At 54.1% G+C, this 20407-nt stretch overlaps 2 protein-coding genes across 2 annotated transcripts in view; both read right to left on the reverse strand.

Moving 5' to 3' along the window:
• LOC139604387 (zinc finger protein ZFP2-like) overlaps window positions 1–20407 on the reverse strand; it is a 521402-nt gene that overhangs the window by 336598 nt on the left and 164397 nt on the right. The gene's annotated exons all lie outside the window — the stretch shown is intronic.
• Window positions 1114–19904, reverse strand: LOC139604368 (uncharacterized). The gene is made up of 12 exons (XM_071455541.1): window positions 19674–19904; window positions 18236–18409; window positions 18034–18138; window positions 17250–17436; window positions 16212–16300; window positions 15815–15918; window positions 13563–13692; window positions 3028–3603; window positions 2861–2911; window positions 2291–2657; window positions 1469–1645; window positions 1114–1220 (listed from the first exon to the last, which is right to left on the reverse strand). The coding sequence occupies exons 1-12, from the start codon at window positions 19902–19904 to the stop codon at window positions 1114–1116; spliced, it is 2298 nt and encodes a 765-aa protein (XP_071311642.1).

Here is a 20407-nt window from a genome sequence, read left to right on the forward strand (position 1 = left end):
CCACAGCTGCACCCAAGCACTTCCCCATCCACACTGGACCACCTGGAACGCTTCCTCTGGAAAAACAAACAAAACATTCTTGAAAAGACTTAAAGACAAAAAGGGAAAACAAGCAAAATGGGAAAAACTCTTATCTCTGCCAGGGCCTTGAGGAAGGCCCAACTCCTACATGGTAGTGAAAAACCCAGACATGGGTTAGGGAGGCCCAGCCTCTCTCCCTTCCCCCCTGCACTGCCCCCCAAAATCACGGTGATCCCAATGCAAACAAGGGCAGTGCAGCAGCCCAGCCCTTCCTTGCCTGCAGAGCAAAGCAGCCCCTGCACAGCTTCTGGAGTCCCACCTCTGCTCCCACCATGGGGCTTTGTTTGTGTCAGGCTGGCTGCCCCAGCCCCAGCCCCAGCCCAGGCCACGGTGGCTGCTGGGGGCTGTTGGCAGGGCCAGGAGCCCACTCCCATTTGTACCCAGCCCAGCCCATGCCCCAGCCCTGCCAAAAGCAGCTGGGCAGCGACTGAAGAATGAGTTGCATCTGCCCCAGCACAGGGGGAACCTTTGCTTCCCAGCCAGGCTGGGCCATGCCCAAATCTGGCAGCATTTCCCCGCGTGGGGACTCATCTGCAAATTCCCTGTGGAGTCTGGCTTTGAAGAAGGTGCCAGAATCAAAGTCCATCACCTTCAGCCTCCAGTGGCCAGGCTGAGGAAGAGCTTCTCATCCTTGGTGCCATCCTGGCTGTCTCCAGCAGCAGCAGCAGCAGCAGCAGCAGCAGCAGCAGCAGCAGCAGCAGCAGCAGCAGCAGCATCCCCACCCAGTACAGCTTCTCCAGGGGCTCCTGCTCCTTCCCTGGGGGGAGACCAGGCTCTCAGGGCTCTGCCCAGGGCCCCAGCTCTCAGGGAACCAGCACAAGCAAAACCAGCTTGGATGGCAGCCACCAGTGCTGGGCAGAGCAGCTCAGCTGCAGCACAAGGGCTGCGTGTGCCCATCCCATGACCCCCATGCAGTGACACAGGCAGCACAAAAAGGTCTGGGTTCCTTTGCTTCTGATTGCCAAGGCATGTGTGGAGCTGCAACTTACCAGGGCCCTGGATCAAAGTGTGCCTGTGGCTCTCTCCCTTCTTCTACGGCAGAAGAATATCCTGCACCCAAGGATCAGAGAACAGGTCTTCTAATGTGGGTCTTTCCAAGGAGTTCACGGATAAACACCACCTGATCAGATCTTGGCACTCTGGGCAGAGAAAGCAGAAAGTGCCGGTCAGCCAGAGAAGGCTCCTGTCTGCTTTGCCCCACTATTGCCATGCCCAGGCCTTGCTGGATGCACTCAGGGCTGGACCTAAACTTTCCCATCAATTCCCTGTTTTGAAGGAGAGCAGGACATGTGCCACCTCCTCAGCAGCTGCCAGAGCGGGATGCTCACGAGCCCGCTGCTGGCTCCCAGCCCTGGGATTCCCCCCGTGCCCAGAGAAGAGGATCCACCTTGAGAGAGCCCTTGTGGCAGCGGGAGCTGGCCCCAGCTGAGGTTCCGGCCCCTCCTGAAAGGGTGCTCCCCGCAGACCATCTGGTGCAGCAGGATGCCCAGGGACCAGATCGTTGCTGCCTCGCCATGGTACCAGCCAAAGTCGTTCCATTCCGGGGGGCTGTAGGATGGTGTTCCTATGGAATACAGATGGAGTTCAGCAGGGGGATGCTGCTGCTCCCAGAGCCTGGCCCCAGCATCCCTGGGCCTGTGGGGGCTGCCCCAGTGGCACACAGGGTGACCACTGCCCTCTTGCCAGCACCTGGGACTTGTGCACAAACTAAGGCTTGGAAAAGAAGCCACTGGTGTCAGAAGAGGGCAGAGGAAGCCCCAGCTAAGCCTGACCATGACAAGCAAAGGAAAAACCCTCTCTGTGCTGGGGAAAACATGCCCTTATCCTGCCTGTCTGCATTGCCCCAAAAATATTAGGAAGCCAAGGCAAACAGGGCGAGTTGAGCAGTGCAAGCCCTTCCTCTCCCCTGCACACCAAACTGGCTGGGGCACAGGTCCCACCCCCCTCTCTGCTACCCCTACTCACAGGGGTTTTGGTCGGGCTGGCTGCCCCAGCCCAGCCCCAGTCCTGGGCAGAGTGGCTGGCAAAGGCTGCCAGCAGGGCTGGAAGATGGCTCCCCACCCAGCCCCGCTCTAAAGCAACTCAGCTGAAGACTCAGTCCCCTGACTGGCAGCAAAAGGGAGAATCCCCGCTGCCACAGCCAGCTTGGGCTGGGAGATGTTGGGCCATGAGATCCCGGGACCAGGAGTACACCCTTACATGGGCTCACCTGCAAAGTGGGTGTAGGCTGTCTCTTGCAGGTAGGTGCCACAGCCAAAGTCAATCAGTTTGGCCTGCCCGGTAGCCAGGTCAAGCACGATGTTCTCTGGCTTGATGTCCCTGTGCAGGACCCCGCAGCTGGTGCAGTGCCACACGGCCTCCAGCACCTGGCGGAACAGCTCCCGCGCCACCTCCTCGGGCACGAACCGCCGTGCCCGAATGACACGATGCAGGTCCTGACACCGCTCTGGCCGCTCCATCACCATCACGATGTGGTTGGGCAGCTCGAACCACTCCAGGAGCTGCACCACACCGGGGAAGCCAGTGGACACCTTGGCCTGCAGCACGATCTCCAGCGGGGCCCGGCTGCCGTCGGGCTGCGGGAGGAGCACGATGCCCTCAGTGGGGCCGATGCCGTGCCAGGCCTGGGGAAGCCCTGAGCCAGCCCGGGATGCTCTGCGCCCTGCGCTGCGCCCACGCCCGCTCCCCCTCGAGGCGTCCTGGCGGCTTCCACCGTGCCGGGCCTCGGCTCATCCCCGCCCGGCAGCCCCGGCTGCTGCCGCTGGCCCCGCTCACTCACCAGCTCGCCCCAGTGCCGGACGCGGTTCCGTGGCACCCTCTTGATGGCCACCTGCAAGCCAAGGACAGCAGCGGGCTCAGCTCGCCGCCCGCCCTGCCCAGCCCCATCCTCCTCCTCCTCCTCCTCCGCCCCCTCGTCCTGCGCCCGCCGCCGGCCCCGCCGCTCACCGGGGCGCCGTCCGAGAGCCGCGTGGCCGCGAAGACGCTGCCGAATCCTCCGCGCCCCAGCAGCGAACCCAGGCGGTAGCGCTCCTGCAGGGCCTCGGGCGCCGTCCCTGCGGGCGGGACGCGGCTGTCAGCGCTCGGCCCGGGGCCAGCAACGGCCCCCGAGCGCCCCTCAGCCGCCCCGGGCCGGCCATGCCCAGGCCTTCGCTCCTCGCAACGCGGCACGGGAGGCTCGGGGCCGGCGGCCGCGCTGCCGAGCGGCGGAGCTCGGGCCGGGGAAGCCGCAGCGGAGGCGGCGGCAGCGGCCGCGCCGCCTGTGTCCTCCGCGGGCCCCGGGAGGGGCCGGGGCCGGGGCCGGGCTCGGGGCTGGAGCCTGCCTCGGGGCCGGGGCCGGGCTCGGGCCAGGCGGAGGCGAAGGGCGGCGATGCCGCCCCCGCACACGGCACTGATGCCCGCCCAGCAGCGCCACCGCCAGTAGGGCCAGAGCCGGGCGGAGGCGAGACCGCGGCGGGACGGGCGGGGCCGGGCACGGGGCAGCCCCGCCCGGGGCCGGGGGCGGGCCGGGGGCATGGCCCGGCCCTGCAGGGGGAGAGGGAGGCGGGGACACGAGAGGGAGGCGGGGAGAGGAGAGGGACGCCGGGCAAGGGACCCCGGGAGAAGGGTCCCCGACGGCGGGAAAGGGAGACACAGAGACACAAAGAGAGAAAGACCAAGAAAGAGAGACAGAGAAAGAAAGAAGGAAAGAGGAAGATCCTTATCGAGTATCTGTTCTTGCTGCTTCTGCCGCTGTTGCCGCCGCTGCTGCCGCCGCTGCTGCTGCCGCCGCTGCAACTGAAGCACCGGGGCCGTTCGTCCCCGTGTCCGTTCCCCGCTCGCCCCACGAGCCCCACGTTCGAGCCCCGCGCGCCCCGGGCACAGCCCCTGAGTCTGTCCAAACACGGGAACTTTGCAGCCTTGAGCCCAGGTGCAGAGCCCTGACTCCTGCACACTGGCACAGCAATCCCCTCGCTTGCTGCTCTGCATTGGCCTGGCTGAGGGGCAAACACTGGCGGGACACCTTCCCTTGGGCTAGGATTCCTACCTGAGCCCAGCACTGCACTTACATCTCCAGTGTTGCCTTCCAGTAAAAACAGGGGAAGGAAAACTCTGTGTGCCTCATGGTATTTTAGAGTGTCTAAAAATCACTAAGTCACTGGTTTTAGAGGTGAGGAGCATTTGGAATGAATATGATAGAGAAGTAGTGCAACATGGAAAAGGGGAGCATAGAAATAAAAAGAGGAAAACATCTTGGATTGTTTCTTTCATTTACATTTCCCTTCTGGAAAGCTGTTTCAGTTTTCCAGGAATCTTCTCCTGTCTGCTCTTGCCAAGAATCTCTCCTGGAGAACAAGGTCAAGCTTCTGTCCCAAGATTTGCCACCAGCTGCAGCTTCTCTTGGCTTTCCACACTGCACAGTGTCTGCAGCAGGACTTTTGCAGCAAAGCAGGACAACTGTTTGGAGAACTTTACATGTCCTTTCTTTTCCTGGTGGGCTGGGGTGTTGTGCCACTGGTGAAGTTTCCATTGTGACTGTTTGTGCTGCTTTAGGGCAAATTTTGGGAGGAAACCTCCAAAAGGGGTCCGTCTAGAAAGCAACTTCAAGCGGCTCCTCCCCCTACTAGTTCCGGAAAAAACTTCCCTGGAGAAAAGTGGATAAAACCCCAGTTTATTTATCAAGTAAAGTATTCCCAAGCATGAAAAATGAATAATATTAAATGAAACCTCTGACAGTGCTGAAGAGTTGGCAAATTCAGAAAGTCCTTTTTGTGGGTTGTAGTTGGCTCACTCGGTCTCTTCTAAGTCCCTCTGGTGCTGGAATGCAGCGTCCCAGACCTCGGTGGGCCACAGGTGTGAGCTGCAGGTGTTTTTCTGGGTTTTCAGTCCAGAGCAGGTTTAAACAGTTCCAAGAAAAAGGAAAGTCCCAGTCCCAGGAACTTCTCTGCCTAAGCTAGCTAAAACCAAATTGCTGGACCTGGGCTGTGAAGGCACTGGGAAATTTCCAAATCTGGGCACTGGCGCTGCCCGGAAACACCAGATCTGGCTGGTGCTGGAGCCAGAACCTGGAAATTTCCAACTTTTGGCTTTCTGTGCCAGCAAATCACTGGACTTGGGCTGTGCCGGCACCAGGAAGTTTTCAGATCTGGGTGCTGGCGCTGCCAGCAAACACCAGATCTGGGTGGTGTCGTTGGCAGCGACAGAAATCTGCCGGATTTGGGCTCTGCTGGCACCGGGAAATTTCCAAATCTGGGTACTGGCACTGCAAGCACAAGATGTGGGCAGTGCCAGAGCCAGTAGCAGAAAGTTGCCGGGTTTTGGATTTCTGTGCCAGCAAATTGCTGCACTTGGGCTGTGTCAGAATAGGGAAATTTCCAGCTCTGGGCACTGGCGGTGCCAGCAAACACCAGTGAAACCTTCTGGTCCTCGTCCGGACCATTGGCCAGTGGTTTCCCTGAGAACCAGCTCTGGCCACTTTACAGACAGAGACTGCTTTCATCTGCTTGTCTGGAAACAGAACTTTAATGAAGGCAAACACAACAAACAGGATGGTGTGCACAGTACAGAGAGCAAAGCAGAAAAAAGCCTGGGTCCAGGGTCCAGCAGGGATATTTATACATTTATATATGGGGAGGGGTTAAGGTGGGATCTGAGGGAAGGATCCAAGAGGAAGGAAGGATTATGAATATTACAATTTTTGCAGTAAAATGTAACCAACGGTAGCAAAGAGAACTCAGAACTTTCTATTAACAATCTGCATAACTGAACAAGAGGATTATGGGCGGGAGCTCCTGCTGACCCCAACTAAAGAGGGTTTTCCCACAGCCTTAAGCCAAGGTCTCCTTCTTCTTTTAACCAACCCCAACACACCAGATCTGGGTGGAGCCTGGTTTTGGCTTTCTTTGCCAGACAATTGCTGCATTTGGGTTGTGCTGGCACCAGGAAATTGCCAGATGTGGGCACTGGCGGTGCCAGCACACACCAGATCTGGGTGGGGAATGTGCAGGCACCAGGAAATTGCCAAATGTGATCTTTCTGTGCCAGAAAACTGCTGGAATTGTGCTGTGCAGGCATCTGAAAAATTCTGGATATGGGCACTGGCGGTGTCAGCAAACACGAGATTGGGTTGCTGTAGGTACCAGGTATTTGCCTGGTTTTGGCTTTCTGTGCCAGCAAATTGCTGGACTTGGGCTGTGCTAGAGTAGGGAAATATCAAGGTCTGGGAACTGGCAATGCCAGCAAACACCACATTTCCGGAAGGATTGGATCTGGACCCGTTCCCCTCCCTTCCCTTTTCTCCCTCAACAAGGTGCCAGAGGGGCTGGACAGCAGCCAGGCAGAAAGGGACCTGCAGGGACTGGTGGACAGCAGGCTGGACATGAGCCAGCAGTGTGCCCAGGTGGCCAAGAAGGCCAATGGCTCCTGGCCTGGATCAGGAATGGTGTGGCCAGCAGGAGCAGGGCAGGGATTCTTCCCCTGTGCTCAGCACTGCTTGGGCAGCACCTCGAGTGCTATGTCCAGTTCCTGGCCCCCAGTTTAGGAAGGCCATGGAGGGGCTGGAGCGTGTCCAGAGAAGGGCAACAAGGCTGGGGAGGGGTCTGGAGCACAAGAGCTGTGAGGAGCAGCTGAGGGAGCTGGGGTTGTTTATCCTGGAGAAGAGGAGGCCCAGGGGAGACAAGGTGGTGTCAGGGCACAGGTTGGACTTGATGATCTCCATGGCCTGTTGCACCCTTGCTGATTCTGTGATTCTCTGAAAGCACCCTTGGAGCAGTTGCAGGATGAGCCCTGGGCCTCCTCTTCAGGAGCTCCAGCAGCCCAGGTCCCTCAGCTTCTCCTGGCAGCCCCAAAGCCCATCCTGTCAGTCCTGCAGAGCCTCTGCAGCTCCTCCTCACTGCCCAGAACAGGGGCCCCAGAGGCAGACACAGCAGCCCAGATGTGCCCCCCTGGCCTGGGGTGCCTCTGGCAAGGGAGCAGCACCAGGCACTGCAGGAGCCTGCAGACAATTCCTGCAGCACTTGTAGGATGATCCTGCTGCCCAAGGGACGTTCCCATGGGGCCAAGCCAGGAACTGCAATGGGGAGGGGGGCCAGAGAGGGAAGGGCAACCAGGGATGGGCTGTTTGCAGGGGAGGGAGCAGGGGTGGGCAAGAGGAAGAAGTTTGTATCAGGAAGAGGAAAGAAAGCAAAGGTGAAGCCAAGGAAATGCTCAGGGCAGTTTGGGGGTGGCTGCCAGGCAGCCCTGGCTCTGAGCAACAGCGTCTGCAGTGGGACGGGAAACTCCCAGCTGATGGGAACAAACCTTCTGGCTGCCTGCAGAGGCCAGGACAAACCTGGGTGGTTTCCCTGCCGTTCCCCAGCCCTTGCTGGCCCCAGGGGCTGATGGCATTTGTGCTCCCTCAGGTTCATATCCCCACAGCAACAGCATGGGGGTGCTGCCCCTGCTGTGTGCAATGCAAACAGGGGCTGCTGAGGCAGTGCTGCCGTGTCTGTGCCTGCAAGGATGGGGCACCTGTGTGAGCTGGGGGAGAGGCCAGGGCTGCAGAGGGGGGATGTTGTTGGCAGCTGCATGAGGACGCTCTGGGACGCTGCCCTGGGCTGTGCAGCACACTGGGGATGGATCAGCCCCTGCTCTGCTGCTCATTCCCGTCTCCCCAGGGTCCTTGCAGAGCACCAGCCATGCTGCCCTGGGCTGCCATGGCAACCCTGAGGACAAAGCGGTGCCAGGGCTGTTCCAGGTACAATTGCAGTGACACTGGTTGGTGCCAGCAGGTGCCATGGCAACGGCCACGGGGACCCGTTCCTTGGTTTGGTGCCAGGGCAAGCAATGCCCGGAGCCGTTGTGATGGTTGGTGGGCATGGAAAGCTGCCCTGGGCCCCTTGCTCAGGGCTGGTGTCAGTGCCCAGAGCCAGAGGGGATCCCTTGCTGGGGGCTGTGCCATGGCCACCTGCCCTGTGCCGCGCTGGCCGCTCAGGCACCAGGAACCAGCAGCCAAGGGCACTGCCAGGGCCAAAGGCCAGGTCAGCCAGACAGAAAGGGGCAGGGCTGGGCACTGTTTCCATGGCAACCGGTGTCGAGAACGGCGGAAGAATTGCAGCACACAATATGCGTGAACAGCAAATCTCAAAGTTTATTGATAACTCACACATATTTATATTGGTGTTAATGAAGCTTATACATATTGCAAAAGCTGAGCTCATTATTGGTTAAAACACACATGAATCAACCACACCTACTTCTATGCTCTAATGATTATTTTGTTTCTATGCTTACATTCTTGTGGCTATTCTACCTAGGCTATCTTCATTTTTCTGGCAAAAGATTTTCTCCCCCATCTTCACGTTGCAGCAAAGGTCACCATGACCCTTGTCAGTGATTGGACACTGATTACTTAATCCCCAGCTTGTTTCCCCTATCCTTATGCAACGGTATCACATCAAAGTGGCCTTTCTCAGCTAGCCAATTATCCACAAAGCTCTCCACATTTCCCCCGTTTTTCTGTTGAACAAGCATGGTTTGATTGAATGTGGTAGATATCATCTTTTGCACCATATTCTGTAAGCATATACAAAAACATGGTAAAATTAATACTAACAACAAAGCTACAATGGCTACTACAATGCCAACCTTAACAATAAAACGTAACCATGATCCTAAGCTTAAAGATTTGAGCCATCCATCAATACCAAGGCCTGATTCTACCTGTAAGTTCCCAGTTAACCTTCGCAACTCAGAGAGCTGTGAGTGAACAGACTGTGCATGATCAGAAAGATTCATGCAACACATGCCCTCAAATTCTTCACAACCATGGCCTTGTGCAAGTAAAAGAAAATCAATTGCAGCTCTATTTTGAAGTGTCGCATGGCGAATAGAATCTACATCAAGCAAAAGACTGGAAATTGCCAAAGAAGTTGCATTTTTTTGTTTAGCAAGCCAACATCCTAACTTGTTTAAAATAGCCTGAGCACCTGCTGCCGATACCCCTGGAGTTAAGAAAGATGCTGCAACTATGGCCGCTGGGGACCAAAACTTTACATCATCCCGGCAGTCCACTGCAAATGCATGAGCCATTCGTTTGCTTCTACGATGGGGGCTCATGTTCAGTATCATGGACATGTTGGGTGTAAGTAGAGACAGCCGTCCAAGTGTACATGGTCCCCCGTGCAGCATTGATGGGATACCGGCCCAAGCACAGTCTCCGCATATCAGGAAGTATCCTGCTGGCAATTGAATAGGGTCATTTGATGAGACTGACACTCTCTTTATTGTATAATTGCACCAGGCTGTTGCATTACGGTAGACAGCCATGCTGGAAGTTACAACATTAGAATGGTTTTTGACTGACAGCAGGCTTCTATGGTTAAAATGAATACATGCATCTGCCATCACTGACCCTAACAGCTCCAACTCTTGGGGTTCCTGCAGTGCTATAGGAAAGTGAGAAATCCACTGATCCCAATTATCCACACTCATCCTAGCATTGCTGACCTTACAAGTTGGTATATTTGAAGGGCACGGCCAGGGATCTGCCGGCATTCCAACCAAACAGGTTGTGAATGGATTGCCAGGAGAAGATAATGACAGGCAAATAGTCTCCTGCTTAGTTAAGGAGCACGGGGCCTGCTGGGCCTGGAGCTGCCCCTGGGCCAGGTTTCAGGCCAGCGCCTGCGGCAGGGAGATGCAGTGGGGGAAGGGGGATGGAGAGCTGCTGGAGAGGCGGCCTTGGGGCCAGCAAAGGCCACTTAGAGAAACTCACAGCCAGGACAAAGACACCCGTTTTGTCCCCATCGGCGGTGCACGTGCTGTGCTTGGGCCAGCTCCCCAGCATGTGCAGTCCTGGGCGAGCACATGATGCTCTTCCACATGGTGAAAGCAGCTCTGTGGGGTTAGAGCTCTGTCTCAGGGGGGTCTCAGACACAGCAGCAGGGCCTGGGCAGCAGTGGGGAGCTGAGCTGGCTGCCAGCTCTGCCTCTGCCCAATGCCACTGGCCAGCAGCAGCCAGGCAGCCCAGGCCTGTGGGGACAGGCCCCTGAGGGGCACCGAGGGAGCATGGCAGCAGGCTCAGGGGCTGACGTGCCAGGGCTGGCAAAGGGAGCAGCCAGAGGGCCCTGGAACTCTCTGTTGCTCAGGCCAGGCTACAACCTGTCCAACCTGGGCCAGGCTGTACAGGCTGATGGGCTGGGGAGCCCTGAGCCCCTCTGGGCACGTGGGCCCCATACCTGTCACAGGACGGGGCCACACGCAGGAGCGTCACGACTACATCAGCGGGCTGTGCTTCCGTCAGATCCAGCAGGCTCCTGTTCAGCCTGTGCTCAGCAAACTGATTGGCCAGGAGCCACTGGTGGATGTACCTGACCATGGCGGGCACCTGGAGAAGGCACGGGGAGACTTGGAAAGCTGCCAGAGGGAGGAATGTCCCCAGCTTCTCCAGACAAGTGCTTCCCTTGCCACCACGCTGCCATGGCCACCAAGAGTTCCAGTGAGCAGCAGGCATGGCTTGGGAGAGCAAGCAATTCCTGGCAGGATCAAAGCCTGGCCACAGGCTGCTTACTTGCTTTGGCTTGGAAAAGCCCTCCTCTACGAGCATATCCAGCAGAGCAGCACTGGTCTTGGTTTTGAAGATGTGCCAATAGGCTCTGAGCCCAGTGCCCATGGTGCTGGTCTCTTCCGCCCGAATTTTCTTGATGAATTTGCAAACCAGCTGTAGGAGAAGGGCAAGAAGCCAGGCATGTTGCAGGCAATGCTGCAAGCGCGGTGCCAGCAGGCCCAGCCCAGGTGGGGATGGCTGCAGCTACCTGCGCTGTTCTGCGGAAGAGGCCACGGGCGGGCTCCTGCTCTTGTGTGCGCTCCAGGGCTGCACCTGGCAAAGAGCGAGCGCAGCCAGAGCTGAGGGGCTGCGGGAGAGGCCGGAGAACACGGCCCAGCCCTGCGCTGCCCAGGCAGGGAGAGCCCCGGGATGCCCCAGGGGATGGAGCACAGCCTCTGCGAGGTGTCTGCCCGGCCCCTTTTTTGTCCTGTCCATGGGCATGGCCCAGGGGATGGGATGGGATGGGATGGGATGGGATGGGATGGGATGGGATGGGATGGGATGGGATGGGATGGGATGGGATGGGATGGCATGGGATGGGATGCAAAGGCACCAAGCTGGCTGCAGGCACCAAGCCTGTGGCCCAGCTCTGCCACTCACCCTCCTGCCGCAGCTCAAATGGCAGCACCTCTTTGGTCTCCTGTGCTGGGGCAGCTGCAGGGCCTTCTTCCTCCTCTTTCCCCCAGGGCACCTTGGGCTCTCTCAGGGGTCTCTGCTCCATGTTAGTGCCTGGATTTGTGGCTACTTGCAGGAGTGATGCCTGGGAAAAGCTCCGAGTCAGCAAGTCCTGCAGTTGTGCCTGGAAGGCACCTTCAAGACAGAAGCCTGGGCAAGGCTACAGGACAGCAAGTCCTGCACTCTGGTCTCGAGGGCTCCTGCCACAAGGACAGGAGACTCCTGTCAACGATTGTGGTGGGGCCTCGAGGGCACTGGTGGCAGGGATGGGAGAGGCCTCTGGGGCACCAAGTCCCACACCCTGCCCTTGAGAGCACCTGCAGAAAAGAAGTCTTGGCAAGGCCACACGTCACCAAGTCCTGTGGCCTGGCCTGGAGCTCAGCTGCAGGAATAAGGCCTCGCAAAGGCTGCGGGTCAGACAGGAACGAGTGCGCTGTGCGGGGGCTCCTCACGGCACTGCTCTGTCCTGTTCTGCCCCGTTGCATGCTCCCAGCAGCCGGGCAAGCTTCTATTTCCCACGTGTCACAAAGGGGCCTTGGTCACCGGGTTCCGTTCCATGGCACAGTGAGCGTGCTGCAGCGTGCCAGCCAGGGCCCTTGCACACACTGCCTTCTGCCCTGGGGCTGCCCCCAGCCCAGCCCAAGTGGCCCCGCTTGGAAGAAAGCCTTGGCACCAGGTGTCTAAGACGGCCCAACAGGGTCTTTAGGACCGGCTCAGACCATCAGCAAATGCTGCCCTGCTCTGCAGGCTCAGGGCAGCAGAATGAGCCCCAGGGCTGCTGACGCCGCGCTGGGATGGGCACAGGACCTTCCAGAGAAGCTGGCACAGCCTCCTTGGGACACGTCCCAGCTGGTGGCCATCCTAAACCCGCGGGTATGACATGGACAGGGAACGTGTGGGCCAGGGCATGAATGCTGCTCTGACCCCTGGGGCCCAGGGAGTGCTAACATCAGCAGGTGTGGCAGAGTCCCTGCCCAAGCAGAGCTGCCACCCCCCGAGCCCTGGCAGCGCTGGTGCCCATCTCCTGCCCCAGAGACCTGTGCCCCCGGGGGGCTTCTGTGCCACAGGGAGACAAAGCCCACGTGCATTGGGGGCTGTGCTCCTTCCTGCAGGGGCTGTTGGCAGCAGCACCTGGAGCAACTGCTGGCAACACTTGGTCTCTGCCAGAAGGTCTCACTCCCTGTTGAAATTATTTTCTCATTGAAGTCATTTCCTTCAGCACAAAAACACCTTACTGAAGGCACAGAAGAATCGGGGGTTTAAGATTCCTCAACTCAGAAAAGCTTTACTTTCCATTGCTCAACTCAAGGAGTTCCAAAATGTTGCAAACTTCCCAAATTCATTGGGATGGCCTGAGAAGGTGAAGAGTTGGAATTTTGCTTCCCATTGTTATAAATGATCAAATCGTGAGCCAAAATTATCAAAAATTTAGCAAAGATTCATTAATTTGTCTGCGAGACCGAATTCCGATGTTCGAAACCACCACAGCCAAAGAGACAGCGTCGAGCCCGAGTTTGGCGCTGGGTGAACCTGGACCTGACCCCTCGAGTGTCAGAGTCTCCCCCATTCACGCACGCTGCTTCTTGCAGCGAGGTTTTATACAGTTCATTGTGCCCGAGGCAAAGATGACCAAATTTCCTTTGTAACTCTTCACACGCATCGCTGTTTCTTTCCATGTGCAGAGCTGGACAAAAGCCGGGTCCAGGTGTGCCATTGGTGTCAATCGGCTCCAGGGAAGCCGTGTATGCAGATGTATCAGTTTGGTGCCACTGACTGTCTTGAGAGATGCAATTGGCAAGGCGATAATCGCTCTTGCGTGGCTCCTGAGGACTCGGGAAACCGGTGATCATCACCCTGGATGCTTCTATCCTTACGTTAAGGCATCGATCGTTATCTTAACGTGTGTCCGGGAACTAGTTGAATCTAAAGAGACAGCTGCTCCCGGCTGGGATGGTCAAAGACATGCTTTTGGATTTCATAATATTTTTTACCATACATTAATAGCATGAATTATCCCTACCATATATTACAATCCCTCCCCTTTTATATCACTAATTTAATTCATGCTTCTTTTATAGCCCAAATTGCTAAATTCTTTTTATATCTACTTCTATTTGCCACCATTAAGGGTCTTTCACAAAGACAGTAACCTTTATTCAACTATTCTGTACTCCCCTTGTGGAATACCCTGGTACTCAGTATTGTTTACACTTGTTTTCACTTGTTTCTTAAATTTTGCCAATACTTTGGCAGCATTGCTGGCATACTTCTTTTCTCCCAGGCTCATGATCTTAGGTGTGTTGCTTCCGGAAGCCAACTCCGGGTCCACGGGCACTATTGCTATCTGCATCCCCTGTACGACGGAGTGGATCAGTCTAATAAAACAAGGAATTACACATGGCAGGAACAGGATTCCAGCTACTGAGCACAGCACGAAGAACATAATTGTATTCCACCAGGCCCCATCAAACAATTTGTCCCACCATGAAGATTGCAAAATTGAATTCCATATTTGAACAGGGACATGGGCCACTTTCTTGATTTTGTCTGCCAATCCTCTAATGGTCTCCCCATAATTGTCAATCTCAATATAGCATTCTGATTCATTGAACTTTCCACACACTCCCCCTTCTTCGGCCAGCAAATAGTCTAAAGCTATTCGATTTTGGTACACAAATGCCCATACCTGGGTGTGCTGCTGACTAAGTAAATCCAGGGCCTCAGAGGTGTGATTTGATACAATTTCCACCACTGCCTGCAGCCAAATCAGCTGGCTCAGTAGGTAAATCGGAGTCCTATACCCGTAGCTTCCATCTTGAGCCCACGTGGTCGGTCCATAATAATCAATCATTCTTGCAGCCGGCCACTCTTCCTCCCCCCAGGTTTGTTTACCACTTATTACAGGTATCATCTTTTTCAAGCTTCTCCTCTCCCTCCTCAGGGTCTCATACAGAGGAGCCCCTAGTAGGTTACTTTTCATTCGAGGGAGAGTAAAGAAGACTGGCCGGATCATGCCCAGAGTGCATGATCCCTTCCACCTCAGGGGTAACTCACTGTATGCCTTTTTCCCGCAAATTCAATCAATTCCATCTGGGGCTTTCCATCTGATATTCGTCCTCCCTGGGTCTCCCCAGTATTCTCTCAAGCCCTCCAAGGATTGGAAAGGGTTGGCTCCAGGATTTTTGACTCAGCACAGTCCTATCCTTTTGTTCCATTCGCAATTGGTCTCATTTTTCCGCCTCCAGTACCCTGTAGGAGTTCTGGTTGCCAGACCTTGCCCTTGTTGTTTGAATTTACCGTCAGGGTAGTTACACACGGAGTGTATCCCACCATCTCAGTATATTCCTTTCCTTCCCGACTGATGCAAATAGTTCCAATTACCCTCTGGTCCAAAATCTACCCCTCAGGCCTCTGTGCCAACTTTGAGACTTTTGGATTGTCCCATTTCAGAAGCTGTTCCGGAGCCAACCCTTCCCCTTTTCATGGCCATTTCTCTGCTGACTTCAGCCCCTCACAAATCAAGCAATTTGACAATCCCAGTTCAGTTGCAATTTCTTGCATCAAATCAATCGATTTCTGTCCGGGGAAGGCAATTCCCCATCAGCATATTTTTTCTCAAGTAATTCATTCTGTTCTTCCAGAGTTTTTAATCTCTCTTGTTCAATTCTTTTCTTCCTTAGTTCTGACTCCCTTCTCTTCAATTCCTGAGTGATCTCTCATTCTTCCCTCAGGATCCTCACCATCTTTATTTTTCATGAAACAGACAACCCAGTCATATTGCAGGCACACCCTATCATCATTCACCTGTGCCAAATCCAATATGATTGGTTCTCTGCTTAAGGTAAACTTGCTATCAAATTTAACAATTCTTCCCATCCAATACATTTTCCCGTTCATCGTGCATTTCCCCAGCCTCGCATTGTCATAACACAATGGGTTCGCATGGTGATATGCGACAAAGATCGATTCAGTTTTTCCCCCAACCCACATGGTTCGATTGCATTGGTTACAAACGGGGATTGACATTATTTCTGCACTCTGTTTCCATATCTGATGTGTGTGCTCATCTGACTGCCCGTTCCTTGACCCTGCCTCAGAATTGATACACCATATCTCCTTGTCCAATTTACATAATTTGACCCTTGTGCCGTTCACCCAACAGTACCTGCCAGGCTCCTTGATGCATTCTTCCGGGGCTTGGTATGCTGAGGGTTTCCCATCCCCTTGCACAACTGGGACCACCTGAGGGCAACTTCCGCACTCATCTGCAGAGCTCTCGTTTCCGCCTCTCATCGGGACCTCAATGTGCAGCCTGCGTCCTGCACATGGCCAGGCTCAGGCCAATCAGGATTCCCACCAGGCGTACTCCTCTGCCTTTGCCTCCTCCCCCTGGGGTGCCACCAGCGGTGGGGCAGACCATCTTCGCAGCAGCAGGAGTATTCTTCAGGGAACACATTTTCTGACCTAGCCGCATACCTCCTTTTAAAGGCGCCTCACCGTGAAACCTTGACGGCATCTGAGCTGCACGGTACCTTGATTGATTTCCGGCACTCCACACCCAGAATCTCTGCCTTTGATCTAAGCTTTCCACGCACGCCGTTCTGAAAAATCTGAAACCACTCCTGTGAATCTAATTCAATGATTCCTAGATTTGTGGCTAGGGTTAGGATTTGGTCAGGCAGCTCAAGCTCCTCCTCCAGACAGTGAGTGCACAACTCCTTTGGCCTCTGTCCCCTTCTACAGTGTACAACAAACACCCCCTGACAGTATTCACATTTGAAATGTACAAACAGATAGCATACACAGTCAGACAGTATATGACCTATCCGATCACTGTTGGTCATTTACAAGGATGTTGGAGTCTGAGTTTCAAGTCGCCTGGGGAAGAAGTGACCTTCCACTCGGGCGCTTCCTCCTGATGTTCAACTTTCTTCACCCTAGATGCGTGCGTCCAGCCTTTCTCCGCCATCCGAATGGCTGTGTCTGTTGTCAGGAGCACAAGAAAGGGGCCATCCCAGTGAGGAGAGAGGGGTACATCTTTCCACACTTTCACAAGCACTCTGTCACCCGGTTGGATTTTGTGGATAGTGAATCCCAGAGAAGCACTCTGAGATATTATTCCTTGTTTCCTGAGTTCTTGCAAATTTTTGTTGATTGTAACCAAATATGGTTGAATCTGACAGTCTCAAGCCTGGGGTGTCCCACCGGCATCCCATGTCTATATGGCATCCCATACAGCATTTCAAACTGTGAGAGTCCCGTCTCTGAATGAGGCATCATCCTGATATTAAGCAATGCTAGAGGCAGGCATTTCAACCAAGACATCCGAGTTTCTAAAATTAATTTAGACAACTGCACTTTCCAAGTCGGATTCATCCTTTCCACTTGTCCTGAGCTCTGGGGATGCCACAGAGTGTGGTATTCCCACCAAATGCCTAGCACATCAGCCATCTGCTTAATAATCTTTGATGTAAAATGTGTTCCTTGGTCTGAATCAATGCAATTCACCACCCCATATTGGGGTACAATTTCCTCGAGTAATTTTCTGGACACTGTCTGAGCCGTTGCCCATGGGCTAGGAAAAGCCTCCACCCAATGGGTCAATTTGTCCACTATCACAAGCACAAATTTGAATCTCCCCACTTTTGGCAATTCTGTGAAACCAACTTGAATTCTTCCAAATGGTCGGTACGCTACAGGGCGATTCTCCAGGATGGCCTGTTTTGCCCTTGTCTTGTTGACTTTCTGGCAAATCAGGCATCCTTGTACCTCTTGTTTGGCCAATTCGTAAATTCCCTTGCATCCGAAAAATTTCAAAAATTGCTCTGCCAGGGCCTGTGCCCCCAGTGTGTTCGCTGGTGCAGTTTCCACAAAATCCTCCTGGTAAAACCTTTAGAAACTAGTTCTCTCCCATCAGGTAACCTCCACTTACCTTCTTTCAATTTTCCTCCAATCTTTTCATACCATTCAATCTTCTCTTGAGAGGGCTGTGGAGGATCATCTGGGACCTCAGTCCCTTTGATCTCCGGGGGATTCACCGTCATCAGTGCCATGGTCTTGGCTTCCTGGTCCGCCAAATTGTTTCCCCCAGTTCGGAACTGAATTCCTGCCTGGTGTCCCTTTACATGGAGCACCACAGTTTCCTCCGGCCCCCTTAGAGCTTCTAAGATTTGCCGGATCAATTCTCCGTGCATCAGTCCCTTCCCCCTTGTGTTGATCAGCCCCCTTTCCTCCCAGATTTTCCCAAAAGTGTGAACCACTCCAAAGGCATACCTAGAATCTGTAAAAATTGTTCCCTTTCTCCCTTTCAGTCCCTTCAAGGCTCTCAGAACTGCATACAGTTTGCATGCCTGTGCTGACCAACTCGCACTCAGGGCACCTGCTTTAATCACTTTTCCCGTCTGTCCATCCACGACTGCGTATCCTGATTTCCTTTTCCCATCAACTACCCTGCTTGATCCATCCACAAACCACTTCTCTCCTTCATCCAACTCTTCCTCTTCTAAATCCTCTCTGATCTTTGTTTGTAATTCAACCACCTCCATGCAATCGTGAACAAGCTCCTCTGAAGCTTCCCCAAACAAAAACTCTGCAGGGTTCTGTGCGGTCGTTGTTCTCAATTCCAAATCCTGCCAGTGAATCAAAATGGCCTCATCCTTCAGCAATCTAGCATCAGTGAGCCATTTGTCTGCCTTCTGCTGTAGTATGTCCCGCACGTTGTGCGGTGCAAATACTACCAGCGGTGCGCCGGAGGTTGCCTTCTTGGCTTCCTCCACCAGCAATGCTACAGCGACAATCGCCTGCACGCAGGTGGGCCAGCCCTGCTGACCGGATCCAAAAGCCTCACAAGTAACCCACCGGTGTCCTGACCCCTGCCCAGTCCTGTGTCAGCACCCCATGTGCTGTGTGACTGCTCACGTCCACAAACAACTGAAAGGGTTTCTTCACATCAGGGAGGCTCAGCACTGGTGCTGCTGTGAGTGCTTCCTTGACTCCCCTGAATTCTTCTTTGTCTTTCTCCACCCATTTGATTTGTTCTGTGGTGAGTTTCTCGTATAGAAACTTCACCTTTTCGCTGTACCCTTCAATCCACTGCTGGCAATATCCCAACAACCCCAAAAGCTGTCTGACCTCCCTTTTTGAGGGGTGGTAAGGCAATGATCCCTGCCACCCTCTCTGGATCCAATTTCTTTTTTCCCCTGGTTAACCAGTGTCCCAAGTACTTGACCTCGGGCTCTGTGAACTGCAACTTCGACCCCTTCAACCCCTTTTCCCCTAAAAAGTTTAAAAGCTCAATGGTGCTCACCCTTACAACCTTCTCCCTTGGGCCTGCAACCAACAAATCATCTACATATTGTAGCAATTTTGTCCCCTCTGTTGGTACAAAATGACTCAACACCTGCTCAAGTGCATGCCTGAATAAATTCAGGGAATCCACGAAGCCCTGAGGCAACGATGTCCACCTGAGCTGCTGCTTTCTGTTCGTCTCCGGGTCTTCCCACTGAAATGCAAAATAATCTCTGCTGCCCTCTGCTAAAGGACAGGTCCAAAAAGCATCCTTCAAGTCAATCACGCTGTACCACGTGTCCTCAGGAGAAATGTTATTCAACAAAGTGTAAGGATTTGAGACCACGGGGAACAAAGTCTTAGTGCTCTGATTCACAGCCCTTAATTTTTGCACCAGCCTAATGCTCCCATCTGTCTTTTTCACAGCCAAAATTGGGGTGTTGTGCTGAGACATGCATGGCTCCAAGGTTCCTTTCTTTATCAATTCGTCACTCACTGGTTTCAATCCCTTTCTCCCCTCCATGGCGGTGGGATATTGTTTGACCCGTATATTGTTTGACCCGTATAGGGTCTTCTGGTCTCCCAATTTCGACACAAATTCGCTCTAGTCCAACCTCCCAGCTTCCCCTTCGACATACCACACCTTCGGGTCTATTTTCTCCTCTTCCTGAATGGTGAGTTTATACATTCTCACCCTGAGCCAGGAATTCTCCACTGCCAAGCCGATTTCTAGGGCTACCATCATGTCCCGCCCCAGTAAATTAAAATCCGCATCTCGTGCCATTAATATATGTCCTGTACGTCTTTTGTTTTCCATTTCTATTTCTACATCTTTTATGATCGGAAGCTCAAAGGGTTCCCCTTTTGCCCCGATTACCATCAGTGAGTCGTCACTCAGAGAGCACCCTTGTGGCAGCTGCTGCACCGCTGTCCGTTCCGCCCCCGAGTCTACCATAAACCACATCTCCTGCCTGTGGGGTCCTACTTTTAATTTTATCAAGGGCTCCCTCGGTGTTCCGGACCCCAAACTGAGAAGCCCCTGACACCCCTGAACTTCTTGAAACATTGCCTGGTCCTTGGCTTTGCTGGGACAATTCCTTCGGATGTGTCCCTTTTGCTTGCAGTAATAGCACTCGAAATCTCTCCTCTGATCATTCGATCCTTTTCCTTGGGAAGAGTTCTGTTTCTTTGCCAGCGCCTTCTTCGCCGTGTCTCTGACCTGCTCCTGTTTTTGTGCTTCCCTTACCACAGATACCAATACCTTAGCTTGGATCTTCTGTTTCTCTTTGTCTCGTCTCATGTCGACTTTCTGGGCTTTCTGAAGCAGCTCCTGCAACCCCTTTTCCTGCCACCCATGTATCTTTTCTAACTTTTTCCAAATGTCCTCCCAGGATTTTTCTACAAACTGAGTTTTTAGCAAAACCGCCCTGATCGGAGAATCGGGATCCATGCCCAAATACATTCTCAAGCCCTTGCGGAGCCTCTCCAACCATTCCGTGGGAGTTTCATCTTTTCCCTGGCACTCTCTGAGTACCTTCCTCATGTTCTGTCCCTTGGGTACCGCTTCCCTGATACCCTGAATTATCATATTTCTGAAAATTATCATTTTCTGCCTTCCCTCCTCCGTCTGGGCATTCCAGGACAATTTTTGGTTTGACCATCTCTCATCCCGGTTTCCCTGTTGGGGTTTCTCTTTTCCCAGTCTTTGATCACAGCTAGTCTGATCATGTCCCTCTCCTCATTGTTGAACAGCGATCTCATGATCCCTTGGAGATCCTCCTAGGTGTAGGTGCTGGTCCCTAG

This window comes from Agelaius tricolor, unplaced genomic scaffold (genome assembly GCF_023055355.1).
Source record: "Agelaius tricolor isolate 1412-34295 unplaced genomic scaffold, bAgeTri1.0.p SCAF_50, whole genome shotgun sequence".
NCBI classification, from domain to species: domain Eukaryota; kingdom Metazoa; phylum Chordata; class Aves; order Passeriformes; family Icteridae; genus Agelaius; species Agelaius tricolor.

Bases quoted from the DNA above. Each gene is read 5' to 3' on its own strand.
- LOC139604368 (XM_071455541.1), bottom strand. From the start codon at position 19,904: ATGAGACGAGACAAAGAGAAACAGAAGATCCAAGCTAAGGTATTGGTA. The intron at 17,437-18,033 runs GTGCGGGACATA...CTCCATGTAAAG, and splicing joins TAGTATTTGCACCGCACAAC to GGACACCAGGCAGGAATTCA. The intron at 13,693-15,814 runs GTGAGGCGCCTT...TTGTTTTATTAG, and splicing joins GATGCCGTCAAGGTTTCACG to ACTGATCCACTCCGTCGTAC.